Source organism: Coregonus clupeaformis, chromosome 8 (assembly GCF_020615455.1).
Source record: "Coregonus clupeaformis isolate EN_2021a chromosome 8, ASM2061545v1, whole genome shotgun sequence".
Lineage (NCBI taxonomy): Eukaryota > Metazoa > Chordata > Actinopteri > Salmoniformes > Salmonidae > Coregonus > Coregonus clupeaformis.
In genome coordinates, this window is record NC_059199.1 from 46,464,628 (window position 1) to 46,489,480 (window position 24,853).

The 24,853-nt window shown below is 49.2% G+C and overlaps 1 protein-coding gene across 1 annotated transcript in view; it reads right to left on the minus strand.

Annotated features, from left to right (window-relative positions):
- Positions 1-24,853, minus strand: part of LOC121571845 (CUB and sushi domain-containing protein 3-like) — a 558,910-nt gene that overhangs the window by 3,276 nt on the left and 530,781 nt on the right. Inside the window, exons 63-69 of the mRNA XM_041883584.2 lie at positions 19,742-19,853; positions 10,769-10,948; positions 6,857-6,922; positions 5,315-5,473; positions 3,917-4,023; positions 1,977-2,064; positions 1,678-1,813 (exon numbers count right to left, since the gene is read on the minus strand). Coding sequence (XP_041739518.2) covers positions 1,678-1,813; positions 1,977-2,064; positions 3,917-4,023; positions 5,315-5,473; positions 6,857-6,922; positions 10,769-10,948; positions 19,742-19,853 — 848 coding nt within the window. The remainder of the gene's footprint in view (positions 1-1,677; positions 1,814-1,976; positions 2,065-3,916; positions 4,024-5,314; positions 5,474-6,856; positions 6,923-10,768; positions 10,949-19,741; positions 19,854-24,853) is intronic.

Sequence of the window (24,853 nt, forward strand, 5' to 3'; positions counted from 1 at the left end):
TTGCCGTGCGGTAGCAGAGAGAACAGTCTATGACTAGGGTGGCTGGAGTCTTTGACAATTTTGAGGGCCTTCCTCTGACACCGCCTGGTATAGAGGTCCTGGATGGCAGGAAGCTTGGCCCCAGTGATGTACTGGGCCGTACGCACTACCCTCTGTAGTGCCTTGTGGTCGGAGGCCGAACAGTTGCCATACCAGGCCGTGATGCAACCAGTCAGGATGCTCTCGATGGTGCAGCTGTAGAATTATTTGAGGATCTGAGGACCCATGCCAAATCTTTTCAGTCCCCTGAGGGGGAATAGGCTTTGTCGTGCCCTCTTCACGACTGTCTTGGTGTGTTTGGACCATGATAGTTAGTTGGTGATGTGGACACCAAGGAACTTGAAGCTCTCAACCTGTTCCACTACAGCCCCGTCGATGAGAATGGGGGCGTGCTCAGTCCTCTTTTTTTTCCTGTAGTCCATAATCATCTCCTTTGTCTTGGTCACGTTGAGGGAGAGGTTGTTATCCTGGCACCACACGGCCAGGTCTCTGACCTCCTCCCTATAGGCTGTCTCATCATTGTCGGTGATCAGGCCTACCACTGTTGTGTCATCGGCAAACTTAATGATGGTGTTGGAGTCGTGCCTGGCCAGGCAGTCATGGGTGAACAGGGAGTACAGGAGGGGACTGAGCACGCATGTCCAGGTGGGAAAGGGCAGTGTGGAGTGCAATAGATATTGCATGGGTTTAGGGTGTGGGTCTAGGGTTTCTGGGAAAATGGTGTTGATGTGAGCCATGACCAGCCTTTCGAAGCACTTCATGGCTACGGACGTCAGTGCTACGGGTCGGTAGTCATTTAGGCAGGTTATCTTAGTGTCCTTGGGCACGGGGACTATGATGGTCTGCTTGAAACATGTTGGTATTACAGACTCAGTCAGGGACATGTTGAAAATGTCAGTGAAGACACTTGCCAGTTGGTCAGCACATGCTCGGAGTACACGTCCTGGTAATCCGTCTGGCCCTGCGGCCTTGTGAATGTTGACCTGCTTAAAAGTTGGCTACGGAGAGCGTGATCACATAGTCATCCGGAACAGCCAGCTCTCATGCATGCTTCAGTGTTGCTTGCCTCGAAGCGAGCATAGAAGTGGTTTAGCTCGTCTGGAAGTCTTGTGTCACTGGGCAGCTCACGGCTGTGCTTCCCTTTGTAGTCTGTAATAGTTTTCATGCCCTGCCACATCCTACGAGCGTCAGAGACGGTGTAGTATGATTCAATATTAGTCCTGTATTGACTCTTTGCCTGTTTGATGGTTCGTCAGAGGGCATAGCGGGATTTCTTATAAGCGTCCGGGTTAGAGTCCCGCTCCTTGAAAGCGGCAGCTCTACCCTTTAGCTCAGTGCGGATGTTTCCTGTAATCCATGGCTTCTGGTTGGGGTATGTTAATGGTCATTTTTGTAGGGGTTGAGACATTTTTCATAGTAAAAAATGTAATTTTTCAAGTAAAAAATGTCTAAGTGGAAATTAAAAACTTCAGAAGCCTTTTTAAACCTCAAATACACTACACGTTTAAAATGTCCTGTATTGCAGGAAAGTTATCCTGCAACAGGGTGATCAACTTAAGATCCTACATCTGTATGTGGCCTTTACTGTGAATTCAGCCCACAGTATAAAATTAGCTGGTGGTAGATAGGTACACTTACCTCTGTTTGTAAAGATAAAATCCGAAGCCTGCAAATATCAGGGCGAAAAAAGGCACAAGGATTGCTATGGCCACAGAGCTACTGTTTGTACCGTGAGGTGGATTGGACGAGTTATTACTTTCTGACATGTTCAAACCTGTGTGGGAGAGGAGACATAGGAACAACATGAATATTCTCACACTCACCTTTTGGCCTATATCAAATATCTATTACATACATGTTTCATTTCTATATACTGAAATGACACAATATTGTTGACATTGAGAAAGCTGATATAAAAACAATGTGGAGATGTTTACCTAGCCTCTGAAGTCCAAACTGGCCGTAGTCTCTACCCTGTATGAAGCCTTGAAAGACGTAAGTGGCACCGTCAGGTTCTGCAGACACCTAGGAGAATACAGGGAGACAGATATGGTCAGTCAGTCAGTTAGTTAGTCATTCAGTCAGTCATTTCTTTGAATGGTACTTTTCACTATGAGGTTACGTTTTAAAGGACAAATCTAACTTTTCAGAATTGTATTTTTACAAAATACAAAACAAGGACTGCATTTGAGGCCATTTTGTAATAAACATGAAGTAACAATGTATAACAAATGTCCATTGATATGTCTAACAAATGTCCATTGATATGTCTAACAAATGTCCATTGATATGTCTAACAAATGTCAATTTCAACATTATTACACCACGTCAGATGGTTATTAAGATACAGTGCATTCGGAAAGTATTCAGACCCCTTGACTTTTTCCACATTTTGTTACGTTACAGCCTTATTCTAAAATTGATTAAATAGTTCTCCCCCCTCATCAATCTACACAAAACAGGTTTTTAGATTTTTTTGCAAATGTATATAAAAAACCCAGGAAATATCACATTTACATAAGTATTCAGACCCTTTACTCAGTACTTTGTTGAAGCAACTTTGGCAGCGATTACAGCCTTGCGTCTTCTTGGGTATGACACTACAAGCTTGGCACACCTGTATTTGGGGAGTTTCTCCCATTCTTCTCTGCAGATCCTCTCAAGCTCTGTCAGGTTGGATGGGGAGCGTCGCTGCACAGCTATTTTCAGGTCTCTCCAGAGATGCTCAATCTGGTTCAAGTCCGGGCTCTGGTTGGGCCACTCAAGGACATTCAGAGACTTGTCCCAAAGCCACTCCTGCGTTGTCTTTGTTGTGTGCTTAGGGTCGATGTCCTGTTGGAAGGTGAACCTTCACCCTAGTCTGAGATCCTGAGCGCTCTGGAGCAGGTTTTCATCAAGGTTATCCTTTGCTCCGTTCATCTTTCCCTCGATCCTGACTAGTCTCCCAGTCCCTGCCGCTGAAAAACATCCCCACAGCATGATGCTGCCACCACCATGCTTCACCTTAGGGATGGTTCCATGTTTCCTCCAGACGTGACGCTTGGCATTCAGGCTAAAGAGTTCAATCTTAGTTTCATCAGACCAAATAATCTTGTTTCTCATGGTCTGAGAGTCCTTTAGGTGCCTTTTGGCAAACTCCAAGCGGGCTGTCATGTGCCTTTTACTGAGGAGTGGCTTCCGTCTGGACAATCTACCATAAAGGCCTGATTGGTGGAGTGCTGCAGAGATGGGTGTCCTTCTGGAAGGTTCTCCCATCTCCACAGAGGAGCTCTGGAGCTCTGTCAGAGTGACCATCGGGTCACCTTCCTGAACAAGGCCCTTCTCCCCCAATTGCTCAGTTTGGCCAGGCTGCCAGCTCTAGGAAGAGTATTGGTGGTTCCAAACTTCTTCCATTTAAGAATGATGGAGGCCACTGTGCTCTTGGTGACCTTCAATGCTGCAGACGTTTTAGTACCCTTCCTCAGATCTGTGCCTCGACACAATCCTGTCTCGGAGCTCTACGGACAATTCCATTGCTTGGTTTTTGCTCTGACATGCACTGTCAACTGTGGGACCTTATATAGACAGGTGTGTGCCTTTCCAAATCATGTCCAATCAACTGAATTTACCACAGGTGGACTCCAAGTTGTAGAAACATCTCAAGGATGATCAATGGAAACAGGATGCACCTGAGCTCAATTTTGAGTCTCATACAAAGGGTCTGAATATTTATGTAAATAAGGCTGTAACGTAACAAAATGTGGAAAAAGGGAAGGGGTCTGAGTACTTTCCAAATGCACTGTATGTAAGTCGCTAGCGTCTGCTAAATGACTAACATGTAGATGTAAATGTGTCAATTCCACAAATCCTTCCTGTTAGTAAGAAACGGTAAACTTACAAAACCGTCCATGGACCATGTCTCCTCCTTGCCCAGCGTGGTGTGAGTGGACGTTTTCACATGGTACATGAGCAGCATCAACCGTGCTTCTTGGCTCTTATAGACACCTGCAGCACAACAGAATAGAGGGGGACAAGAGGGTCGATGTGAGACCAGGGCACAACACTGATATAACTGGTGGTACTCAGGGGAGACGATCACAGACAATGACCCCATGATGATTGTTTCCCTCTCCTATCTCATTGTCTGTTTTTCTGTCTGTCTGTCTGTCTGGAAAATGAAAGCAGGTGATATGAATACTCAGTGAGCCATATTCTTTAACCATTAAGCAATTTACAGCAGTAGAACACTCATCAACTGTACTTCCTATTTCTAACTGCCTCCTGCAATTGAAGGCAAAGAAAGGGAGCACCATATTAAGGCCTCTCAGAGGTCCTGGCCCTTCGCCACCGCTGCAGCTGCAGGTGAACTGACTGATGTACACAGTGGTAGTAATAAGACACATTCAATTAACACACCCAATCCATTGCCTGGCCTCTCTAAATGTATAATAAGCTGTTATTAAAAACACAAAATGGCTGCCTCCCTCGCCTCAGCGTTACGATTACATTGTGATCCCTATATCTCCCAGACAAGGCCATTTCTTCTCAATGAGTATGTGAATGAATAGTTCTTCATTCACCTGTCTAAGTCATAATTGGCGACGGCTGGGTAATTCCCAGTCCAATTTAAATGGAGAAGATTAATTAGATGATGTAAATGACATGTCAGCTGGGGCTAAAGGCATTCGTGGAGAAACGAGGGGGGAAAGAGCGAGGGGGGAAAGAGCAAGGGGGGAAAGAGCAAGGGGGGAATGAGCGTGGGGGGAAAGGGAAAAGGGGCCTCGACACTCCGGATAATTATGGTAAATCTGTCAAATATTTGTCAGATCTGATTAATATTTCATTTAAGAGAAATGGGGGGAGATATTTTACACGTCCATTAGGCTATATTAATGAAGTACATTAAGGGACTGAATCTTTTTTATATTTAGGGACGCCTATGTGAAAACACCCCCAAAAACGAATATGTAAAATAAATGAGTCATCGGGATCATCAGCCAGGTCGTTCAAGATTGACATCGAAATTGGATTGGATGTCCTGAGAACGTCGGGAAATGCCTTCAAAACCGGCCACTCGGGGCAACAGTGAGCGCTATTACTACCAAGTAGCCTTGGGTTTTGCTAGGGCGTTGTGGACGGGGGTGGTGGATGGGGGTAATCCCATGACTCTGGATCGATCCCAGTCGTGGAGACTGGTTTTACATTTTTTGTTTTAACCCTATCCCATGGGGGGGGCTAGAGACCTTCCCAAGCGTCTCCTCTCTGTGTAATATGGTGTGAAATGCGGACAGCGTACCTGAAAGCAGCAGTTCCATGTTGCTATTGGTCAAGGTGACGTTAACCCTTCCCGTGGTGGCGTTAAAGGTTGTGATACTCAGAGTCATTGGTTGTTTTCTTCCCTTGTAGTTGTATGAACCCTTCCAGACATAGTTAGGAGCAAAGACGTCATCAGGAACTGAAACAGGGCATAGAAAATATTGATTATTAGAAGACCTTGGTTGTGCCTAAGGTTGGTCGAGCGGTTAAACCCACTGCCCTCTGCACAACCTGCCTGCATGGGATCGAATCCTGGCCCCAACGGTCTTCACACTGTCTTCCCTTTATCCATCTCCCTGTTCATTTGTATCTATCGTTTCAATAAAACTTTTAAAAGTTTTGGGAAAATTTGAAAAACAGGACTTTGGTTGAGTCAAAAAAATCTCTTGCACTATACTGCGACCTTACATTCCACCAGCTAATAAACTACTCTGTGGAGGTTAATTAAAATACGTGGACTATCCCTTTAACTTCATACCAACCAGATATTGACTTTCCGCATGTCCGCATCTCAAATCCCTAAACTAATGCAAAGTTCAGGCCAACACTTATTAATACAGATCAATATACAGTGTGTCCTTGCACAGTGGTTGTTAATGTACTGCTACACATTCATGTATAACTCTGTATAACCTTCTATAAGTCTATATGATTCATGATTGATCAAATAGACAGTACTACTAATGTTCACAGACACAGGCAGGGCCCCTGAGCTTTCACCCTCAGAGTATTTCAAACTTTGTAAATGACCTCCAAGCTTTTCAAAAACTTACTCCCTCTCTAAGTTTATCAATGTTAATGAAGGCAGTGGAAACTTTGGGATGGTTGGGCTGCTATCTCACGGCACCATGACAGATGACTCCATAGAAGAGAGATAGAGAGAGAGAGAGAGAGAGATAGAGAGGGAGAGAGAAACAGAGAGAGAGAGAGACAAAGAGAAAGAGAGAGAGAGAGAGAGAGACTGCCAGGCCGTGCTGCCCGGACATTTTACCGTCAAACTCACTCTCTCCATTCTTCATTAACGTCTCGTCCCTCAAAAGGGGCACTCAAGAATGCATTAAGGACCCCAGTCCTTCTGAGGTGCTATTAGGGAAGCCGTCGAGGCCAAATTAAGCTGTTCATATTCATTCTGTTGTGATTGCAGATCTGACCCGCTGCTAACTGCCGCATGTACACTTTAGACCAGTACAGTCAGAGTAGTCTTTTGTTATGGAATCAGAACACTGCTCTGATGATGCTACTGTAATGGTGTGTGTGTGTGTGTGTGTGTGCATGTGTGTGTGTGTGTGTGTGTGCAGGTGCGTGTGCGTGTGTGTGTGTGTGTGCATGTGTGTGCGTGTGTGTGTGTGTGTGTGTGTGTGTGTGTGTGTGTGTGTGTGCGTGTGTGTGTGTGTGTGTGTGTGTGTGTGTGTGTGTGTGTGTGTGTGTGTGTGTGTGTGTGTGTGTGTGTGTGTGTGTGTGTGTGTGCTACTGTAATGATGTGTGTGAGTGTGTCGTGTTAGCGTTTCAGTCAAGCACTCACCATTCAGCTTGGGACTGGGTGTCCCTGCCACTGGCTTGATGGGCTTCTCTGAGAGTTTGGACCCGGCTATGAGGATGGGAGACAAAAACAGCATTAGTCACATTATTTCACATCAACTTCCCCATGTGGAACGTATTAATATGCTTCAGGACCACACATCAAGAGATAATGCAACTAACTCATTGAGGGCGAATCCTGAGTTCTATTCTTAATTCTATTGTGTGGTAATAGCATAGCCATATATTTAGAATTTGTAAATGTATGGCTCTGGGTAATATTCCTAACTAAAACTCATATGGTGTGTTCTGGAATGTAAAAGTCAAGCATGGATTCTTCTGCTAGTTATAGTTAATCAAATCATAGTTTATTTGTCATATGCACGTGATACAGCGATGTGCACACAGTACAATGAAATGCTTACTTACAAGCTCTTCTCTTACGACAATTGCTAATAAAAGGTATACAAAGGTGTACAAAGTAAGAAACACAGAAATAAGCATGCATGTGGTAATGCAGTAGAATGCGTTATGTGGGAGTGGCCCTCTAAAGTTGACAGTGAAGGTAAGTCACAGTGGTGGGGACAGGACTACTGCACAGGGCCACACGACCAGTCCATCAAGGACAAGAAACAGAGCCTGCGTCTCCAATGGCACTCTAGTCCTTATTTAGTGCGCTACTTTTGGTCAAAAGTAGCGCGCTATGGGGCCTCCCGAGTGGCGCAGCGGTCTGCTTGAGGCGTCACTACAGACCCAGGTTCGTGTCACAACCGGCCGTGACCGGGAGTCCCATAGGGCGGCGCACAATTGGCCCAGCGTCGTCTGGATTAGGGGAGGGTTTGGCTGGGGGGACTTAACTTGGCTCACCGCGCTCTAGCGACTCCTTGTGGCGGGCTGGGCGCCTGCAGGCTGACTTTGGTCGTCAGTTAAACGGTGTGTCCTCCGACACATTGGTGGCTTCCGGGTTAAGCGGGCGGGTGTTAAGGAGCGCGGTTTGCCGGGTCATGTTTCGGAGGAAGCATGACTCGACCTTTGCAGTGATGAGACAAGTTCGTAATTGGATCACAATTGGATATCACGAAATTTGGGAGAAAAATAAAATAAGCAGCGCGCTATATAGGGACTAGGGTACCGCGCTAAATAGGGACTAGGGTACCACGCTATATAGGGACTAGGGTACCGCGCTATATAGGGACTAGGGTACCGCGTTATATAGGGACTAGGGTACCGCGCAATATAGGGACTAGGGTACAGCGCTATATAGGGACTAGGGTACCGTGTTATATAGGGACTAGGGTACCGCGTTATATAGGGACTAGGGTACCGCGTTATATAGGGACTAGGGTACCGCGTTATATAGGGACTAGGGTACAGCGCTATATAGGGACTAGGGTACCGCGCTATATAGGGACTAGGGTACCGCGCTATATAGGGACTAGGGTACCGCGCTATATAGGGACTAGGGTACCGCGTTATATAGGGACTAGGGTACCGCGTTATATGGGGACTAGGGTACCGCGTTATATAGGGACTAGGGTACCGCGCTATATAGGGACTAGGGTACCGCGCTATATAGGGACTAGGGTACCGCGCTATAGGGACTAGGGTACAGCGCTATATAGGGACTAGGGTACCGCGCTATATAGGGACTAGGGTACCGCGTTATATAAGGACTAGGGTACCGCGCTATATAGGGACTAGGGTACCGTGCTATATAGGGACTAGGGTACCACGCTATATAGGGACTAGGGTACCGCGCTATATAGGGACTAGGGTACCGCGTTATATAGGGACTAGGGTACCGCGCTATATAGGGACTAGGGTACCGCGCTATATAGGGACTAGGGTACCACGCTATATAGGGACTAGGGTACCGCGCTATATAGGGACTAGGGTACCACGCTATATAGGGACTAGGGTACCGCGCTATATAGGGACTAGGGTACCGCGCTATATAGGGACTAGGGTACCGCGCTATATAGGGACTAGGGTACCGCGCTATATAGGGACTAGGGTACCGCGCTATATAGGGACTAGGGTACCACGTTATATAGGGACTAGGGTACCGCGCTATATAGGGACTAGGGTACCGCTATATAGGGACTAGGGTACCGCGCTATATAGGGACTAGGGTACCGCGCTATATAGGGACTAGGGTACCACGCTATATAGGGACTAGGGTACCGCGCTATATAGGGACTAGGGTACCGCGTTATATAGGGACTAGGGTACCGCGCTATATAGGGACTAGGGTACCGCGCTATATAGGGACTAGGGTACCACGCTATATAGGGACTAGGGTACCCGCTATATAGGGACTAGGGTACCACGCTATATAGGGACTAGGGTACCGCTATATAGGGACTAGGGTACCACGCTATATAGGGACTAGGGTACCGCGCTATATAGGGACTAGGGTACCGCGCTATATAGGGACTAGGGTACCGCGTTATATAGGGACTAGGGTACCGCGCTATATAGGGACTAGGGTACCGCGTTATATAGGGACTAGGGTACCGCGCTATATAGGGACTAGGGTACCACGCTATATAGGGACTAGGGTACCGCGCTATATAGGGACTAGGGTACGCCGCTATATAGGGACTAGGGTACCGCTATATAGGGACTAGGGTACCGCGCTATATAGGGACTAGGGTACCACGCTATATAGGGACTAGGGTACCACGCTATATAGGGACTAGGGTACCGCGCTATATAAGGACTAGGGTACCGCGCTATATAGGGACTAGGGTACCGCGCTATATAGGGACTAGGGTACTGCGCTATATAGGGACTAGGGTACCGCGCTATATAGGGACTAGGGTACCGCGCTATATAGGGACTAGGGTACTGCGCTATATAGGGACTAGGGTACCGCGCTATATAGGGACTAGGGTACCGCGCTATATAGGGACTAGGGTACCGCGCTATATAGGGACTAGGGTACCGCATTATATAGGGACTAGGGTACCGCGCTATATAGGGACTAGGGTACCACGCTATATAGGGACTAGGGTACCACGCTATATAGGGACTAGGGTACCGCGCTATATAGGGACTAGGGTACCGCGCTATATAGGGACTAGGGTACCGCGCTATATAGGGACTAGGGTACCACGCTATATAGGGACTAGGGTACCACGCTATATAGGGACTAGGGTACCGCGCTATATAGGGACTAGGGTACCGCGCTATATAGGGACTAGGGTACCGCGTTATATAGGGACTAGGGTACCTTGCTATATAGGGACTAGGGTACCGCGCTATATAGGGACTAGGGTACCGCGCTATATAGGGACTAGGGTACCGCGTTATATAGGGACTAGGGTACCGCTATATAGGGACTAGGGTACCGCGCTATATAGGGACAAGGGTACCGCGCTATATAGGGACTAGGGTACCGCGCTATATAGGGACTAGGGTACCGCGCTATATAGGGACTAGGGTACCGCGCTATATAGGGACTACATTGTGACCGCGCTATATAGGGACTAGGCCAGAAGCCTCATCCTGTTTGTTCCAGTGGCATGATAGAACCTAGAATAACACAAGATGCCGCATGCTGCTGTGGTAGCAGAACAGCCTGACACAGTGGGAACTTCTCCCACAGCATTCCATGTCTCTCCCATCTGTTTGTGTTTGTAATTACTCTGGGGCCTGAGGTGCACAGCTGTGCGACGCAGCAGTGCTGAGGAGTGTGTCTGCACGTGTGTGAAGTGTGCTCCGTACTATTGCAGCTACAGTCATGACCTGCGGCACAAGAGAGCCTCTGTCCCATATCAGCATATGCCATGCTACACACGCAAGCACACCACACAAATGGCTAAGGTTAGCATTGGGAGAAAGTTAGGGGGAACTTCACCCTGGAGCCACACAGACACACACAAACAAACACACTGGCCATGTCGTCCTGTACCTCGACAAATGGGCATCTTCCCGGTCCAGGTACCGTCGGACTTGCAGATGCGGTGTTCCGAGCCCCCGGACAGGAAGAAGCCAGTCTGACAGGAGTAGAGGAGGGTGTAGCCAAACCCTGGCAGATCCATCCCCATTACCTCCACATGTGCCGGGCTCTCTGGCTGCTTACACGAGTGGGCTGGGAGGGGGGCAAGACAGGGGGGAGAGAGGGAGAAGGAGAGGGGGGGAAGAGAGAGAAAGGAGACAGAGAAAAAGAGAAAAAAGGAGGAACAAAGAGAATGAGAGAGACAGAGAGGGCAGAGAGAGAGAGAGAGAAAGGGCAGATAGAGAGAGGGGGAGAGAGAGAAAGGTAGCGAGAGAGCGCGACAGAGATGGGGGCAGAGAGACAAAGGAGAGAGAAGGAGAGAAAAAAGGAGGAACAAAGAGAATGAGAGAGAGAGAGGGCAGAGAGAAAGAGAGAGAGAGGGCAGAGAGAGAGAGGAAGAAAAAATGAAAGAGAGGGCAAAGGATAAAAAATAGAGCTTTTTTCACAGACTGCTATGATTCTTCTCACTATCTGCTCTCATCTGGGGTCACCATCAAAGCTCTATTGAATTATTTTGTTTCCTTTTCTATTGTTTTGTAGAGTCACTGGCTGGTATCTGTCTTTCTGTCATGACTGTACTTTTTGTCTCCTGCACCTGCAAGTGACTGGATGTGCGTACACTACTACTGAACTGATTCACTGGCTACTTAGAACCCCCCCCAAACACAATGAACACTCCAAACACAATGCATTATGCACTTTCAAGACATCTGCTATACGACTGGTTACTTTTTCAGGGATGGATGGTTGCATTCTACACAGTCTACAGAGATGGTCCGGAGTTGAGTTGAGCAACCCATCGAGGGTGAGACAGACACTGATGTGTTGTGGCAGACTGCACAGAGACAGAGAGAAGTGTGTGTGTGTGTGTGCGTGTGTACCTGTCACTGCCCCCCCAACCCATGGAAGATCAAACAGTAGGAGATGCTCAGTCATTCTGCTAAGCCAGTGGACCACTATCATCCATCTTTGATCAAAAGGGACTGGGATTAGGTCTGTGAAGGGAGCAATGCTCAAACTAACCGACCAATGCTCTTTTATCTTTGGGTCTTTTTTGTTTGTGTGTGGAATGCTTGTGTATGTCTGTGTGTGTGCATGTGTGTCCAACACAGGAAGATTGTTAGAGGTTATGGTGACTTATTTTGTGTTCGTTTTCTGAAATTCCAATATCAAAAGGACTATGAACAGTAACTGAATATTACATTACACAGTATGTGTAATCCTAGAAATATTGTACTATATCAATGTCATTTGTGTGACACTGGGTGTTGCCATTTCTTCGCACATGATTTTGAAACAGAAAATCAAACAATTGGCAGAATATAGGCTAATTACAAAAATAGTTCAATGTAGTTATGAGTGGAGATGCTTGGAGTGAATGAACTGCAATCTGTTGGCTTAGATTGGGAGCCATCTGTCAGTGCTCTCTAAGTCAGCCTCGTAACAAATTGGTTTAATGGAGTTCACTCTATTTTCCTATGGCTGGGCAGACAGACGTGCAGTGGAGAGAGAGAGAGAGAGAGAGAGAGAGTGCAGCCACCACCACCCACGCTCTTCTTCCATTTGGCTGGAAATTATAGTCGTATTCATAACATTTTCTCATGCTATCCATTCATTTCTACATTGCAGTAGGCCTATACTTACTTAAAGTATATAAATCATATTTTCACACCACTTCCTCATACTACTACTACTACTACTACTACTACTGCTCCTCAGGGCTGTACATTTCTACTACTACAACTCCAACTGCTACTGCTACTACTATTACAACTGCTACTACTACTGCTACTACTCCAACTGCTACTACTACTACTACTACTACTACTGCTACCACTACCACTACTATTACTACTACTAACTAATACTACTACCCAGTGGCGTAAAGTACTTAAGTAAAAATACTTTTAAATACTACTTAAGTAGTTTTTGGGGGTATCTTTACTTAACTTTACTATTTATATTTTGACAACTACTGCTGCTGCTGCTACTACTACTACTACTACTACTACTACTACTACTACTACTACTACTACTACTACTACTACTACTACTACTACTGCTGCTGCTGCTGCTGCTGCTGCTGCTGCTGCTGCTGCTGCTGCTAATACTACTACTAATACTACTACTACTACTACTAGTCAGTGATGCTGTCGTTGAAGCTGTGACTGTGTGAGAAACATAACAACAACACACACAGTGACTTGGTTGGTAAAGTCACCCCTGTTCTGCCAACTGGCTTGTCGTACTCCATGCCTACCTTGCTCAGTGAGTCTTTCACAGTCTCAGTCTACTGGTCAGAGACCGAGAACATGGAGGGAAGTGGAGGGGTGGGTGCTTGGCCATGGTGTGACACAGGAGTGAGGTGTGTGTGTACTGTATGTGTGTGTGTGTGTGGTGAAGTGTGGAGAGAGGGAGAACGGCTGTATGGGGAGATAAGACCAGGGCCTGCCTTCCTCTCCTCCCTGGGATAGGTGACACAGAGAGAGAAAGAGAGACAGAGAGAGACAAAGAGAGAGAGAGACCGAAACTGAGAGAGAAAGAGAGAGAGAGAGACAGAGAGAGAGACCGATACTGAGAGAGAGAGAGACTGAGAGAAAGGACACCACCACCACCACCATCCCCTCTTTACCCACCATCTCACCCCACCTGACCCAGCCTCACCCTATCCCCATGGAGGTAGCTGAATGGGTAAGACTACCCTGAGGGGGGCTGACTAACGATCTGCATGAAATAGGATCAGTGTGTGGATGGCAGTGTCCGAAATGGCACCCTATCCCCTATATAGTGCACTACTTTTGGTCAGAGCCCTATGGGCCCTGAATTATAGGGTCACACTCTGCCAAACTTCATAGTCATATTTAATAACTGCCACTGAAAATGAATTAACATTATTTGAAACATAGAGGGTCATTTTCTTAATAGAGGGTAATAGACAGTAGGGGGTGTGACTGGGCATCATAGAGGGACAGTAGGGGGTGTGACTGGGTGTCATAGAGGGACAGTAGGGGGTGTGACTGGGCATCATAGAGGGACAGTAGGGGGTGTGACTGGGTGTCATAGAGGGACAGTAGGGGGTGTGACTGGGCGTCATAGAGGGACAGTAGGGGGTGTGACTGGGCGTCATAGAGGGACAGTAGGGGGGTGTGACTGGGTGTCAGTAGAGGGACAGTAGGGGGTGTGACTGGGCATCATAGAGGGACAGTAGGGGGTGTGACTGGGCATCATAGAGGGACAGTAGGGGGTGTGACTGGGCATCATAGAGGGACAGTAGGGGGTGTGACTGGGTGTCATAGAGGGACAGTAGGGGGTGTGACTGGGCATCATAGAGGGACAGTAGGGGGTGTGACTGGGTGTCATAGAGGGACAGTAGGGGGTGTGACTGGGCGTCATAGAGGGACAGTAGGGGGTGTGACTGGGCATCATAGAGGGACAGTAGGGGGTGTGACTGGGTGTCATAGAGGGACAGTAGGGGGTGTGACTGGGCGTCATAGAGGGACAGTAGGGGGTGTGACTGGGTGTCATAGAGGGACAGCAGGGGGTGTGACTGGGCGTCATTGAGGGACAGTAGGGGGGTGTGACTGGGAGTCATAGAGGGACAGTAGGGGGTGTGACCGGGTGTCAAAGAGGGACAGCAGGGGGTGTGACTGGGCGTCATTGAGGGACAGTAGGGGGTGTGACTGGGCATCATAGAGGAACAGCAGGGGGTGTGACTGGGCGTCATTGAGGGACAGTAGGGGGTGTGACTGGGCGTCATAGAGGGACAGTAGGGGGTGTGACTGGGCGTCATAGAGACACAGTAGGGGGTGTGACTGGGTGTCATAGAGGGACAGTAGGGGGTGTGACTGGGCATCATAGAGGGACAGTAGGGGGTGTGACTGGGCGTCACAGAGGGACTGTAGGGGATGAGACTGGGTGTCATTGAGGGACAGTAAGGGGTGTGACTGGGCATCATAGAGGGACAGTAGGGGTGTGACTGGGCGTCATAGAGGGACAGTAGGGGGTGTGACTAGGCGTCATTGAGGGACAGTAGGGGGTGTGACTGGTTGTCATAGGGGGACAGTAGGGGTTGTGACTGGTCGTCATAGAGGGACAGTAGGGGGTGTGACCGGGCATAATAGAGGGACAGTAGGCAGTCTGACTGGGCGTCATTGAGGGACAGTAAGGGGTGTGACTGGGCGTCATTGAGGGACAGTAGGGGGTGTTACTGGGTGTCATAGAGGGACAGTAGGGGGTGTGACTGGGCGTCATAGAGGGACAGTAAGGGGTGTGACTGGGCGTCATATAGGGACAGTAGGGGGTGTGACTGGGTGTCATATAGGGACAGTAGGGGGTGTGACTGGGTGTCATAGAGGGACAGTAGGGGGTGTGACTGGGCGTCATAGAAGGGGGTGTGACTGGGCGTCATTGAGGTACAGTAGGGGGTGTGACCGGGTGTCATTGAGGGACAGTAGGGGGTGTGACTGGGCGTCATAGTGGGACAGTAGGGGGTGTGACTGGGCGTCATAGTGGGACAGTAGGGGGTGAGACCGGGTGTCATTGAGGGACAGTAGGAGGTGTGACTGGGCGTCATTGAGGGACAGTAGGGGGTGTGACTGGGCGTCATAGAGGGACAGTAGGGGTGTGACTGGGGCGTCATAGAGGGACAGTAGGGGGTGTGACTCGGGCGTCATAGAGGGACAGTAGGGGGTGTGACTGGGGCGTCTAGAGGGACAGTAGGGGGTGTGACTCGGCATTGAGGGACAGTAGGGGGTGTGACTGGGCATCATAGAGGGACAGTACGGGGTGTGACTGGGCGTCATAGAGGGACAGTAAGGGGTGTGACTGGGAGTCATATAGGGACAGTAGGGGGTGTGACCGGGCGCCATAGAGGGACAGTAGGGGGTGTGACTGGGTGTCATAGAGGGACAGTAGGGGGTGTGACTGGGCGTCATAGAGGGACAGTAGGGGGTGTGACTGGGTGTCATAGAGGGACAGTACGGGGTGTGACTGGGCGTCATAGAGGGACAGTAAGGGGTGTGACTGGGAGTCATATAGGGACAGTAGGGGGTGTGACCGGGCGTCATAGAGGGACAGTAGGGGGTGTGACTGGGTGTCATAGAGGGACAGTAGGGGGTGTGACTGGGCGTCATAGAGGGACAGTAGGGGGTGTGACTGGGTGTCATAGAGGGACAGTAGGGGGTGTGACTGGTTGTCATAGGGGGACAGTAGGGGTTGTGACTCGGCATCATAGAGGGACAGTAGGGGGTGTGACTGGGTGTCATAGAGGGACAATAGGGGGTGTGACCGGGCATCATAGAGGGACAGTAGGGGGTGTGACTGGGCGTCATATAGGGACAGTAGGGGGTGTGACTGGGTGTCATAGAGGGACAGTAAGGGTTGTGACTGGGCATCATAGAGGGACAGTAGGGGGTGTGACTGGGCGTCATAGTGGGACAGTAGGGGGTGAGACCGGGTGTCATTGAGGGACAGTAGGAGGTGTGACTGGGCGTCATTGAGGGACAGTAGGGGGTGTGACTGGGCGTCATAGAGGGACAGTAGGGGGTGTGACTGAGCATCATAGAGCGACAGTAGGGGGTGTGACTGGGCGTCATAGAGGGACAGTAGGGGATGTGACTGGGCGTCATAGAGGGACAGTAGGGGATGTGACCGGGCGTCATAAAGGGACAGTAGGGGGTGTGACTGGGCGTCATAGAGGGACAGTAGGTGGTGTGACTGGGTGTCATAGAGGGACAGTAGGGGGTGTGACTGGGCTTCATAGAGGGACAGTAGGGGGTGTGACCGGGTGTCATTGAGGGACAGTAGGGGGTGTGACTGGGTGTCATAGAGGGACAGTAGGGGGTGTGACTGGGCATAATAGAGGGACAGTAGGGGGTGTGACTGGGCATCATAGAGGGACAGTAGTGGGTATGACTGGGCGTCATTAAAGGAAAGTAGGGGGTGTGACCGGGTGTCATTGAGGGACAGTAGGGGGTGTGACTGGGCATCATAGAGGGACAGTAGGGGGTGTGACTGGGTGTCATAGAGGGACAGTAGGTGGTGTGACTGGGAGTCATAGAGGGACAGTAGGGGTGTGACTGGGGCCATAGAGGGACAGTAGGTGGTGGACGGGTCATAGAGGGACAGTAGGTGGTGTGACTGGGCGTCATAGAGGGACAGTAGGGGGTGTGACTGGGTGTCATTGAGGGACAGTAGGGGGTGTGACTGGGCGTCATAGAGGGACAGGAGGGGGTGTGACTGGGTGTCATAGAGGGACAGGAGGGGGTGTGACTAGGTGTCATAGGGGGACAGTAGGGGGTGTGACTGGGCATCATAGAGTCACAGTAGGGGGTGTGACTGGGTGTCATAGAGGGACAGTAGGGGGTGTGACTGGGTGTCATAGAGGGACAGTAGGGGGTGTGACTGGGCGTCATAGAGGGACAGTAGGGGTTGTGACTGGGTGTCATCGAGGGACAGCAGGTGGTGTGACTGGGTTTCATTGAGGGACAGTAGGGGGTGTGACTGGGCGTCATAGAGGGACAGTAGGAGGTGTGACTGGGCGTCATTAAAGGAAAGTAGGGGGTGTGACCGGGTTTCATTGAGGGACAGTAGGGGGTGTGACTGGGCGTCATAGAGGGACAGTAGGGGGTGTGACTGGGCGTCATATAGGGACAGTAGGTGGTGTGACTGGGCGTCATAGAGGGACAATAGGGGGTGTGACTGGGTGTCATAGAGGGACAGTAGGTGGTTTGACTGGGCGTCATAGAGGGACAGTAGGGGGTGTGACTGGGTGTCATTGAGGGACAGCAGGGGGTGTGACTGGGCGTCTTAGAGGTACAGTAGGGGGTGTGACTGGGCGTCATAGAGGGACAGTAGGTGGTGTGACTGGGCGTCATAGAGGGACAGTAGGGGGTGTGACTGGGTGTCATTGAGGGACAGTAGGGGGTGTGACTGGGCTTCATAGAGGGACAGTAGGGGGTGTGACTGGGCGTCATAGAGGGACAGTAGGGTGTGTGACTGGGCATCATAGAGTGACAGTAGGGGGTGTGCATGGCATCATAGAGGGACAGTAGGGGGTGTGACTGGGCGTCATAGAGGCACAGTAGGGGGTGTGACCGGGCGTCATAGAGGGACAGTAGTGGGTGTGACTGGGCGTCATAGAGGGACAGTAGGGGGTGTGACTAGGCGTCATCGAGAGACAGTAGGTGGTGTGACTGGGTGTCATAGAGGGACAATAGGTGGTGTGACTGGGCGTCATAGAGGGACAGTAGGGGGTGTGACTGGGCGTCATAGAGGGACAGTAGGGGGTGTGACCATGTGTCATTGAGGGACAGTAGGGGATGTGACCGGGCATCATAGAGGGACAGTAGGGGGTGTGACTGGGCGTCATAGAGGGGCAGTTGGTGGTGTGATTGGGTGTCATAGAGGGACAGAAGGGGGTGTGACTGGGCGTCATAGAGGGACATTAGGGGGTGTGACCGGGTGTCATTGAGGGACAGTAGGGGTAGTGACCGTGAGTCATAGAGGGACAGTAGGGGGTGTGACCGGGTGTCATTGAGGGACAGTAGGGGGTGTGACTGGGCATCATAGAGGGACAGTAGGGGTTGTGACCGGGTGTCATTGAGGGACAGTAGGGGGTGTGACTGGGCGTCATAGAGGGACAGTAGGGGGTGTGACCGGGCATCATAGAGGGACAGTTGGGGTTGTGACTGGGCGTCATTGAGGGAGAGTAGGGGGTTTTACCGGGTGTCATTGAGGGACAGTAGGGGGTGTGACTGGGCGTCATAGAGGGACAGTAGCGGGTGTGACTGGGCGTCATAGAGGGACAGTAGGGGGTGTGACTGGGCATCATAGAGGGACAGTAGGGGGTGTGACTGGGCGTCATAGAGGGACAGTAGGTGGTGTGACTGGGCGTCATAGAGGGACAGTAGGGGGTGTGACTGGGCGTCATAGAGGGACAGTAGGGGGTGTGACTGGACATCATAGAGGGACAGTAGGGGGTGTGACTGGGCATCATAGAGGGACAGTATGGGGTGTGAATGGGTGACATAGAGGGACAGTAGGTGGTGTGACTGGGCGTCATAGAGGGACAGTAGGGGGTGTGACTGGGCGTCATAGAGGGACAGTAGGGGGTGTGACTGGGCGTCATAGACGGACAGTAGGTGGTGTGACTGGGCATCATAGAGGGACAGTAGGGGGTGTGACCGGTTGTCATTGAGGGACAGTAGGGGGTGTGACTGGGCATCATAGAGGGACAGTAGGGGGTGTGACCGGGTGTCATTGAGGGACAGTAGGGGGTGTGACTGGGCGTCATAGAGGGACAGTAGGGGGTGTGACCGGGCATCATAGAGGGACAGTTGGGGTTGTGACTGGGCGTCATAGAGGGACAGTAGGGGGGATGACTGGGCGTCATTGAGGGAGAGTAGGGGTTTTTACCGGGTGTCATTGAGGGACAGTAGGGGGTGTGACTGGGCGTCATAGAGGGACAGTAGGGGGTGTGACTGGGCGTCATAGAGGGACAGTAGGGGGTGTGACTTGGCATCATAGAGGGACAGTAGGGGGTGTGACTAGGCGTCATAGAGGGACAGTAGGTGGTGTGACTGGGCGTCATAGAGGGACAGTAGGGGGTGTGACTGGGCGTCATAGAGGGACAGAAGGGGGTGTGACTGGACATCATAGAGGGACAGTAGGGGGTGTGACTGGGCATCATAGAGGGACAGTAGGGGGTGTGAATGGGCGTCATAGAGGGAAAGTAGGTGGTGTGACTGGGCGTCATAGAGGGACAGTAGGGGGTGTGACTGGGCGTCATAGAGGGACAGTAGGGGGTGTGACTGGGTGTCATAGAGGGACAGTAGGGGGTGTGACCGGGTGTCATAGAGGGACAGTAGGTGGTGGGATGTGACTCACGGATGCACTCTGGCTGGGAGCCGCTCCATGTAAGGTCAGCCTGACACAGCCGGGTGGTGGAACCCTGGAGCAGGTGACCCGGGTGGCACTGGAACGCCACCATGCTGCCCACCTGTGTTGGAGTAGAGAGAGACACACAGCTGAGTGCACCTGCATTTACAATAGGGACAGAAGTATAGAAAAACACACACGCATGGGCACACTCACGGACACACACACACATACAATAGGTTAGGATCTACAGTATGTGGTTATAGTACCAATGACATAAAGAGTAGCTCACACTCTTACATTCACATTAATCTCAGATGCTTATAACGATTAAAAAGTCCATTGGGCTTCAAGAGGAATAGGAGTGCTTCCATTCAAAGGCTAGTTTGATATCAATGTTGATTTTGATATCAAACAAAGGCAGTGTGTACTGACGTACACATACATGTCAAATATTGAATCCCTGTGAAAGGTTTTGTTTAAACAGCATACATCAAACCAACACGTTCTTTGTCTGTCTGTCTGCCACAGACTGATCACTGATCACTGATGCCCTTTCACAGAGCGACACATCAGGTAAGCTCTTGTCAGCTCTTTTCAGCCCTCTCAGCCTTCCGCTGCTTTGCTTGCATGTGTGTGTGTGTATGTGCATGCGCGACTCTGTGTGTGTGTGATCATCTCTGTGTGTGTGACATTAAACCAAGTGACAGAGTCAGGGGAGTGAAATATGAAAATGTGTCATGGAATGACACAGTGGCTTCACACATTAATTGATTAACACGTCGTCCCCGGCGCTGGAACATGGTCTGACGAGTAATAGACACAGGGCCTTATCTCTGGAATACAATATCTCCTTCACTCTGCTTCAATATCAGTAGCCAGCTAGGCCTCCTCTCCTTCTCCCTCCCTTACTCCCTCAATCTTTATTTCTCCTCCTCCCTCTCTCTCTCTTATCCCTCCCTCTCTTTCTCCCCCCCTCTCTCGCTCTCTATTTCTCCCCTCTGTCTCTCTCTTTACCCTCTCAATCTCATCACCCTCTCTCTCTCCCTTACTCCTTTGCCCCATTTTCTCATATCTCTCCCTCTCTCCCTCCCTCCCTCCCTCCCTCCATTCTGAGGACGAGACAAATGATTAATGGGTGTGAAAAGCCTGATATGTCATTGTTCTCTCTGAAGCCTGGGCATGACTTGACCCCAAACATTACATAAAGGCTTGAATTCTTAATGCCAGTGCATTTGGGCAAGAACCCTCACCTGTCCTCCTCCTCCTCCTTCCTCTCTCTCCTCCTCCCTCCTTCTCTCTCCTCCTCCCTCCCCTCCCTCCCTCCCTCCGTCCCCCTCCTCCCTCCGTCCCCTTTCCTCCTCCCTCCCTCCCCCCATCCTCCCTCCGTCCCCTCCTCCTCCTCCCTCCCTCCGTCCCCCTCCTCCCTCCTCCTCCTCTTCCTCCCTCCCTCCTCTTCCTCCCTCCCTCCCCCTCCTCCCTCCTCCTCCTTGTCCCCTGGTGAAAATATTTGTGATGTTAATTCATGCTACAAAAAGCGGGAGTTATTTTCCATGTCTTGTCTTAATGAGGAGGAGCTACTGAAATAGCAGGGAGGGATAACTATCCCCCTCTCACCTTCCCTTCTGTCATCTGTGTGTTATTGTTTTTGTGTTGATTTCTACAGTGGAATAGTAACTCTCTGTATGCATCATGTATTTATCCCACCACCGTAACTCTGAACACAGTATAATGCACTAGTGTTTACATGTAAGTCTAGAATAGATTGATGATTTGGTACAGTCTGTCCTAGATAGATGTATTCTATCTAATACACTGTGTATGATGCAGTAGCCCCACAGGCGAGAAGTGGAACACTGTGTTGTCTTTGCCTACATTCTGGGCTTTACTTTTATGTAATTTGATATTTGCTAACTTTCTTTTTGATTCACAATTAGAGGCAAGCCATGCAGCAAATGTGTCTCTCTTTTCCCAAACAAATCAATGCGATTTGCTGTACAGTTTTGCCCTGTTTATCGCTCCTAACAACGTAAACACAGCTCTGTTGGTGGGGGAAAGTCGTAGCGTTTTAAGGCTCATTAGGGACATGAAACGGAGGCAGGACTACTCGTGTTCGCAGGTCATGCTGTGTAGACACCCTAGGACTCCAGAACAGTCAGAAACACACACACACACACACACACACACACACACACAGAGAGACATGCATGCGGGCACACACACACATGGAAGCATGGACGGAAGCATGCACACACACACACGCACACAAACACACATAAATAAAACGCACAGGAAAATGAAACCTTGTAAACACAGAGTTTCTATTCTCAGCAACAATCCTGTTTTCTGGTTGGCTGTTGATATTTCTAAAACAGTAATGTACAAAACGGTAAGGTGTTTCATAACTTTTTTTGTTATTTAATTAACATTTCTGCTTCATGTGAAATATCCACAATCACCATCTTTATCACCATGATTGACATAACATCATCATCATTGACATTCATATTGTCACGGTCATTATGGTCTCTGTTCAGACAATACATGCAGAGATCTCAAGTTTAAACAACTCAAATACCAGATGGAATTTGCATATAAGTAATGAACCTATTCATTGCCTCATTTGCATATCATTAGCCAAGGAAAACTTCCCCTTGAGAAAATTACATTATGTAACTTTGTCTGGCCAAAGCATTGTCTCTAAATCAATGTCTTGCCATTCGGCCACGATTTATAGTTTTTTTTACCTATAGTGTTATGGCTTTGTCCAGAAGGTATGAGACTACATGAGCTTGGTGTGTGAATGAGAGACTTGAAGTATTGCAACCACTTTATTTGAAGGGTACCTACTTAAGGACTTCACAACACATTCATATTTCATATAGTACACAGTGCTTAATTTGAGCCGGATCCTGTCGGAACAGGATCCGGCACCTCTCAGATTTGACTTTGTTTGTTCCAGCATCTATTTGGCTGGATCAGGTACCTCTCGCGGCATGATTTATTAATTGTTTCACTGTTCGCACTGTAGACATTCTAATAAAAGTGTTAAATCAAGTGGCCTCGTTATTTCTCCCGCCCCCCAAAAAGACCATCATGTAAAAGCGCGGTGATCCTTCTGTGTAATCATCCTATCCTGCCACACTGATTCCAGACCTGCTCTCTTATTTGTACATAGAGGTTATGGGGAGGCCCGGTGTTGTAAGTAACTGATTTTGACACAGGTCTTAGTAGTGGTGGTTAGCTAGTGAAGAGGTCCCTACGTAATCAAGTCCCGTATCATCTTCCTACTAAATTTGAATCGTGGGAAAGCCAAATAAATTTTTTATAAGAAAAGGCAATCGAGTTTGATTACATTTTTCAAGTCCAAAAATCCAGAGAAAGATGGTGAATCGAACCCAGAACGAGCCAGAGAACTGTCATTGCTGGAGGAGAGGAGTGAGGGGCAAACTGTTAGCTAGCAGCAATGCTAATCCCGCCAGTTCAGCATCACCACCGGCACCTCTATTATCTAGTAGGCCTACTAGCGAGTCAGACTCAGCGGGAGAGGGGGAGCTGGGGTGGAGGGGGGCAGTGCATCCACCGACGAAGTGCTCGGAGCAGGTGCAATTTGCAGTTCAAGAACAAGCAAACATATAACCCCTGGCTTGTCATGCAGAATTCAAAGTTGGGCTGTACAACATGCAAAAAGGTAGGGCGCTTGGGTCTAGAAACGACTGGAGGGATTAAACTAGCAAAAGAGTGGGTGGAATGTACAGGAAGTTAACATCCTATGCCTCAGATGAAGAAAAACAACACAAAAACAAAGAGCCCTCAGAAAAAAGGTTTTTGAACATGCCTGAACCAAGGGGCATTTGGTGGCAGCCAGCCTTGTAGACAAGGCTAGAGAGGACACCCAGGTTATAGTTAACACACAAAATGAAAAAATACACTACAGCTAGAGTCTTCAGAACAGCCTTAGGAGGATAAACGTCACAGCCACAGGCCCGCTCATGGCTTTGAGCAAGAAATGGACTCTCAGGAATTAAATCGACTTGACATGTGGGAGGTTTTGAAAACTAAGGTAGGACTTACTTTATTTTCTTTACAAACTTGTTCTGTACTGTGAATGTAATCTGAATATGTGCTTCATATAATCAAATAGGCAGGATGCCTATATATTCTCATATGTGTGTTCTGCTGTAGCCTACATTGATTTATTTTATTTTAAGTTATATTCCGATATTGTGATATTTGTTCTACTGCTACATTAATGTCTTGAAAATTATATGAAATGTGGGTCTTGTAAGCCCCACAGTGTTTCTGTATGATATGTTGGATTAAGGAATAAAGACAGACACCAATGTTCAGTTCAATAGCCTTGTTAAGCCTTGTACAAATCCCTACGCGTGGAGTCTGGGGAACAGTCCAACTAGTCGATTACCTATCAACTAGACTCCGTAACATCATCCTTTTCAATAGAAAGTGCAAACATAACGGCATAACATTGCGTTCTTAACAGTCAAGTCATAACAATTGAAAAGCATGACATTTTCTTTTTACTTCAGCTGTCATCTTCCTTTTTTAAATTAACAGACAACAAGTTAAGTCTCTTGCTTACAGAGTAAGCCTGTCCGGTGGCTTGCACAGCCGACCCACCCGTGAGTAAGTATTGGCTCTGACAGGGGTAGGATTAGGGCCACGAGCTGGAGAGTTTGGTGGGGTAGAAGCTTCACCTTCAGTTGGCTCATGTCTCAATTCTGCACCCCTTACCCTTAGGCCTGGACTGTGATCCAGCTCATCTAAGTGAGTGTATGGCATGTTCTGGTTTGTCTGCTCTGCTACGCGCAGATCCACCCGATTGCGACGATAGAGGGAGCCACCAACATCCACCAGGTAAGAACGTGGTGCAACTCTCTGTAGGCATGTGCCCAGCCTCCAAAGTCCTGTGTGGTCTCCCCGGCAGCGGTTTCATCCTTATAGTTTCACCCACCTCCAGCTCTGGTAGGTCTCGAGCAGTCCGGTCGTAGAAGCACTTAGCGAGCTGCTTTCTGTGACGCAGTTTGTCCGTGACGCCAACCATGACGCAGGGCTCAAGTAGCTTGTTAGCTACGGGGATAGTAGTCTTCAGGACGTCTGGAC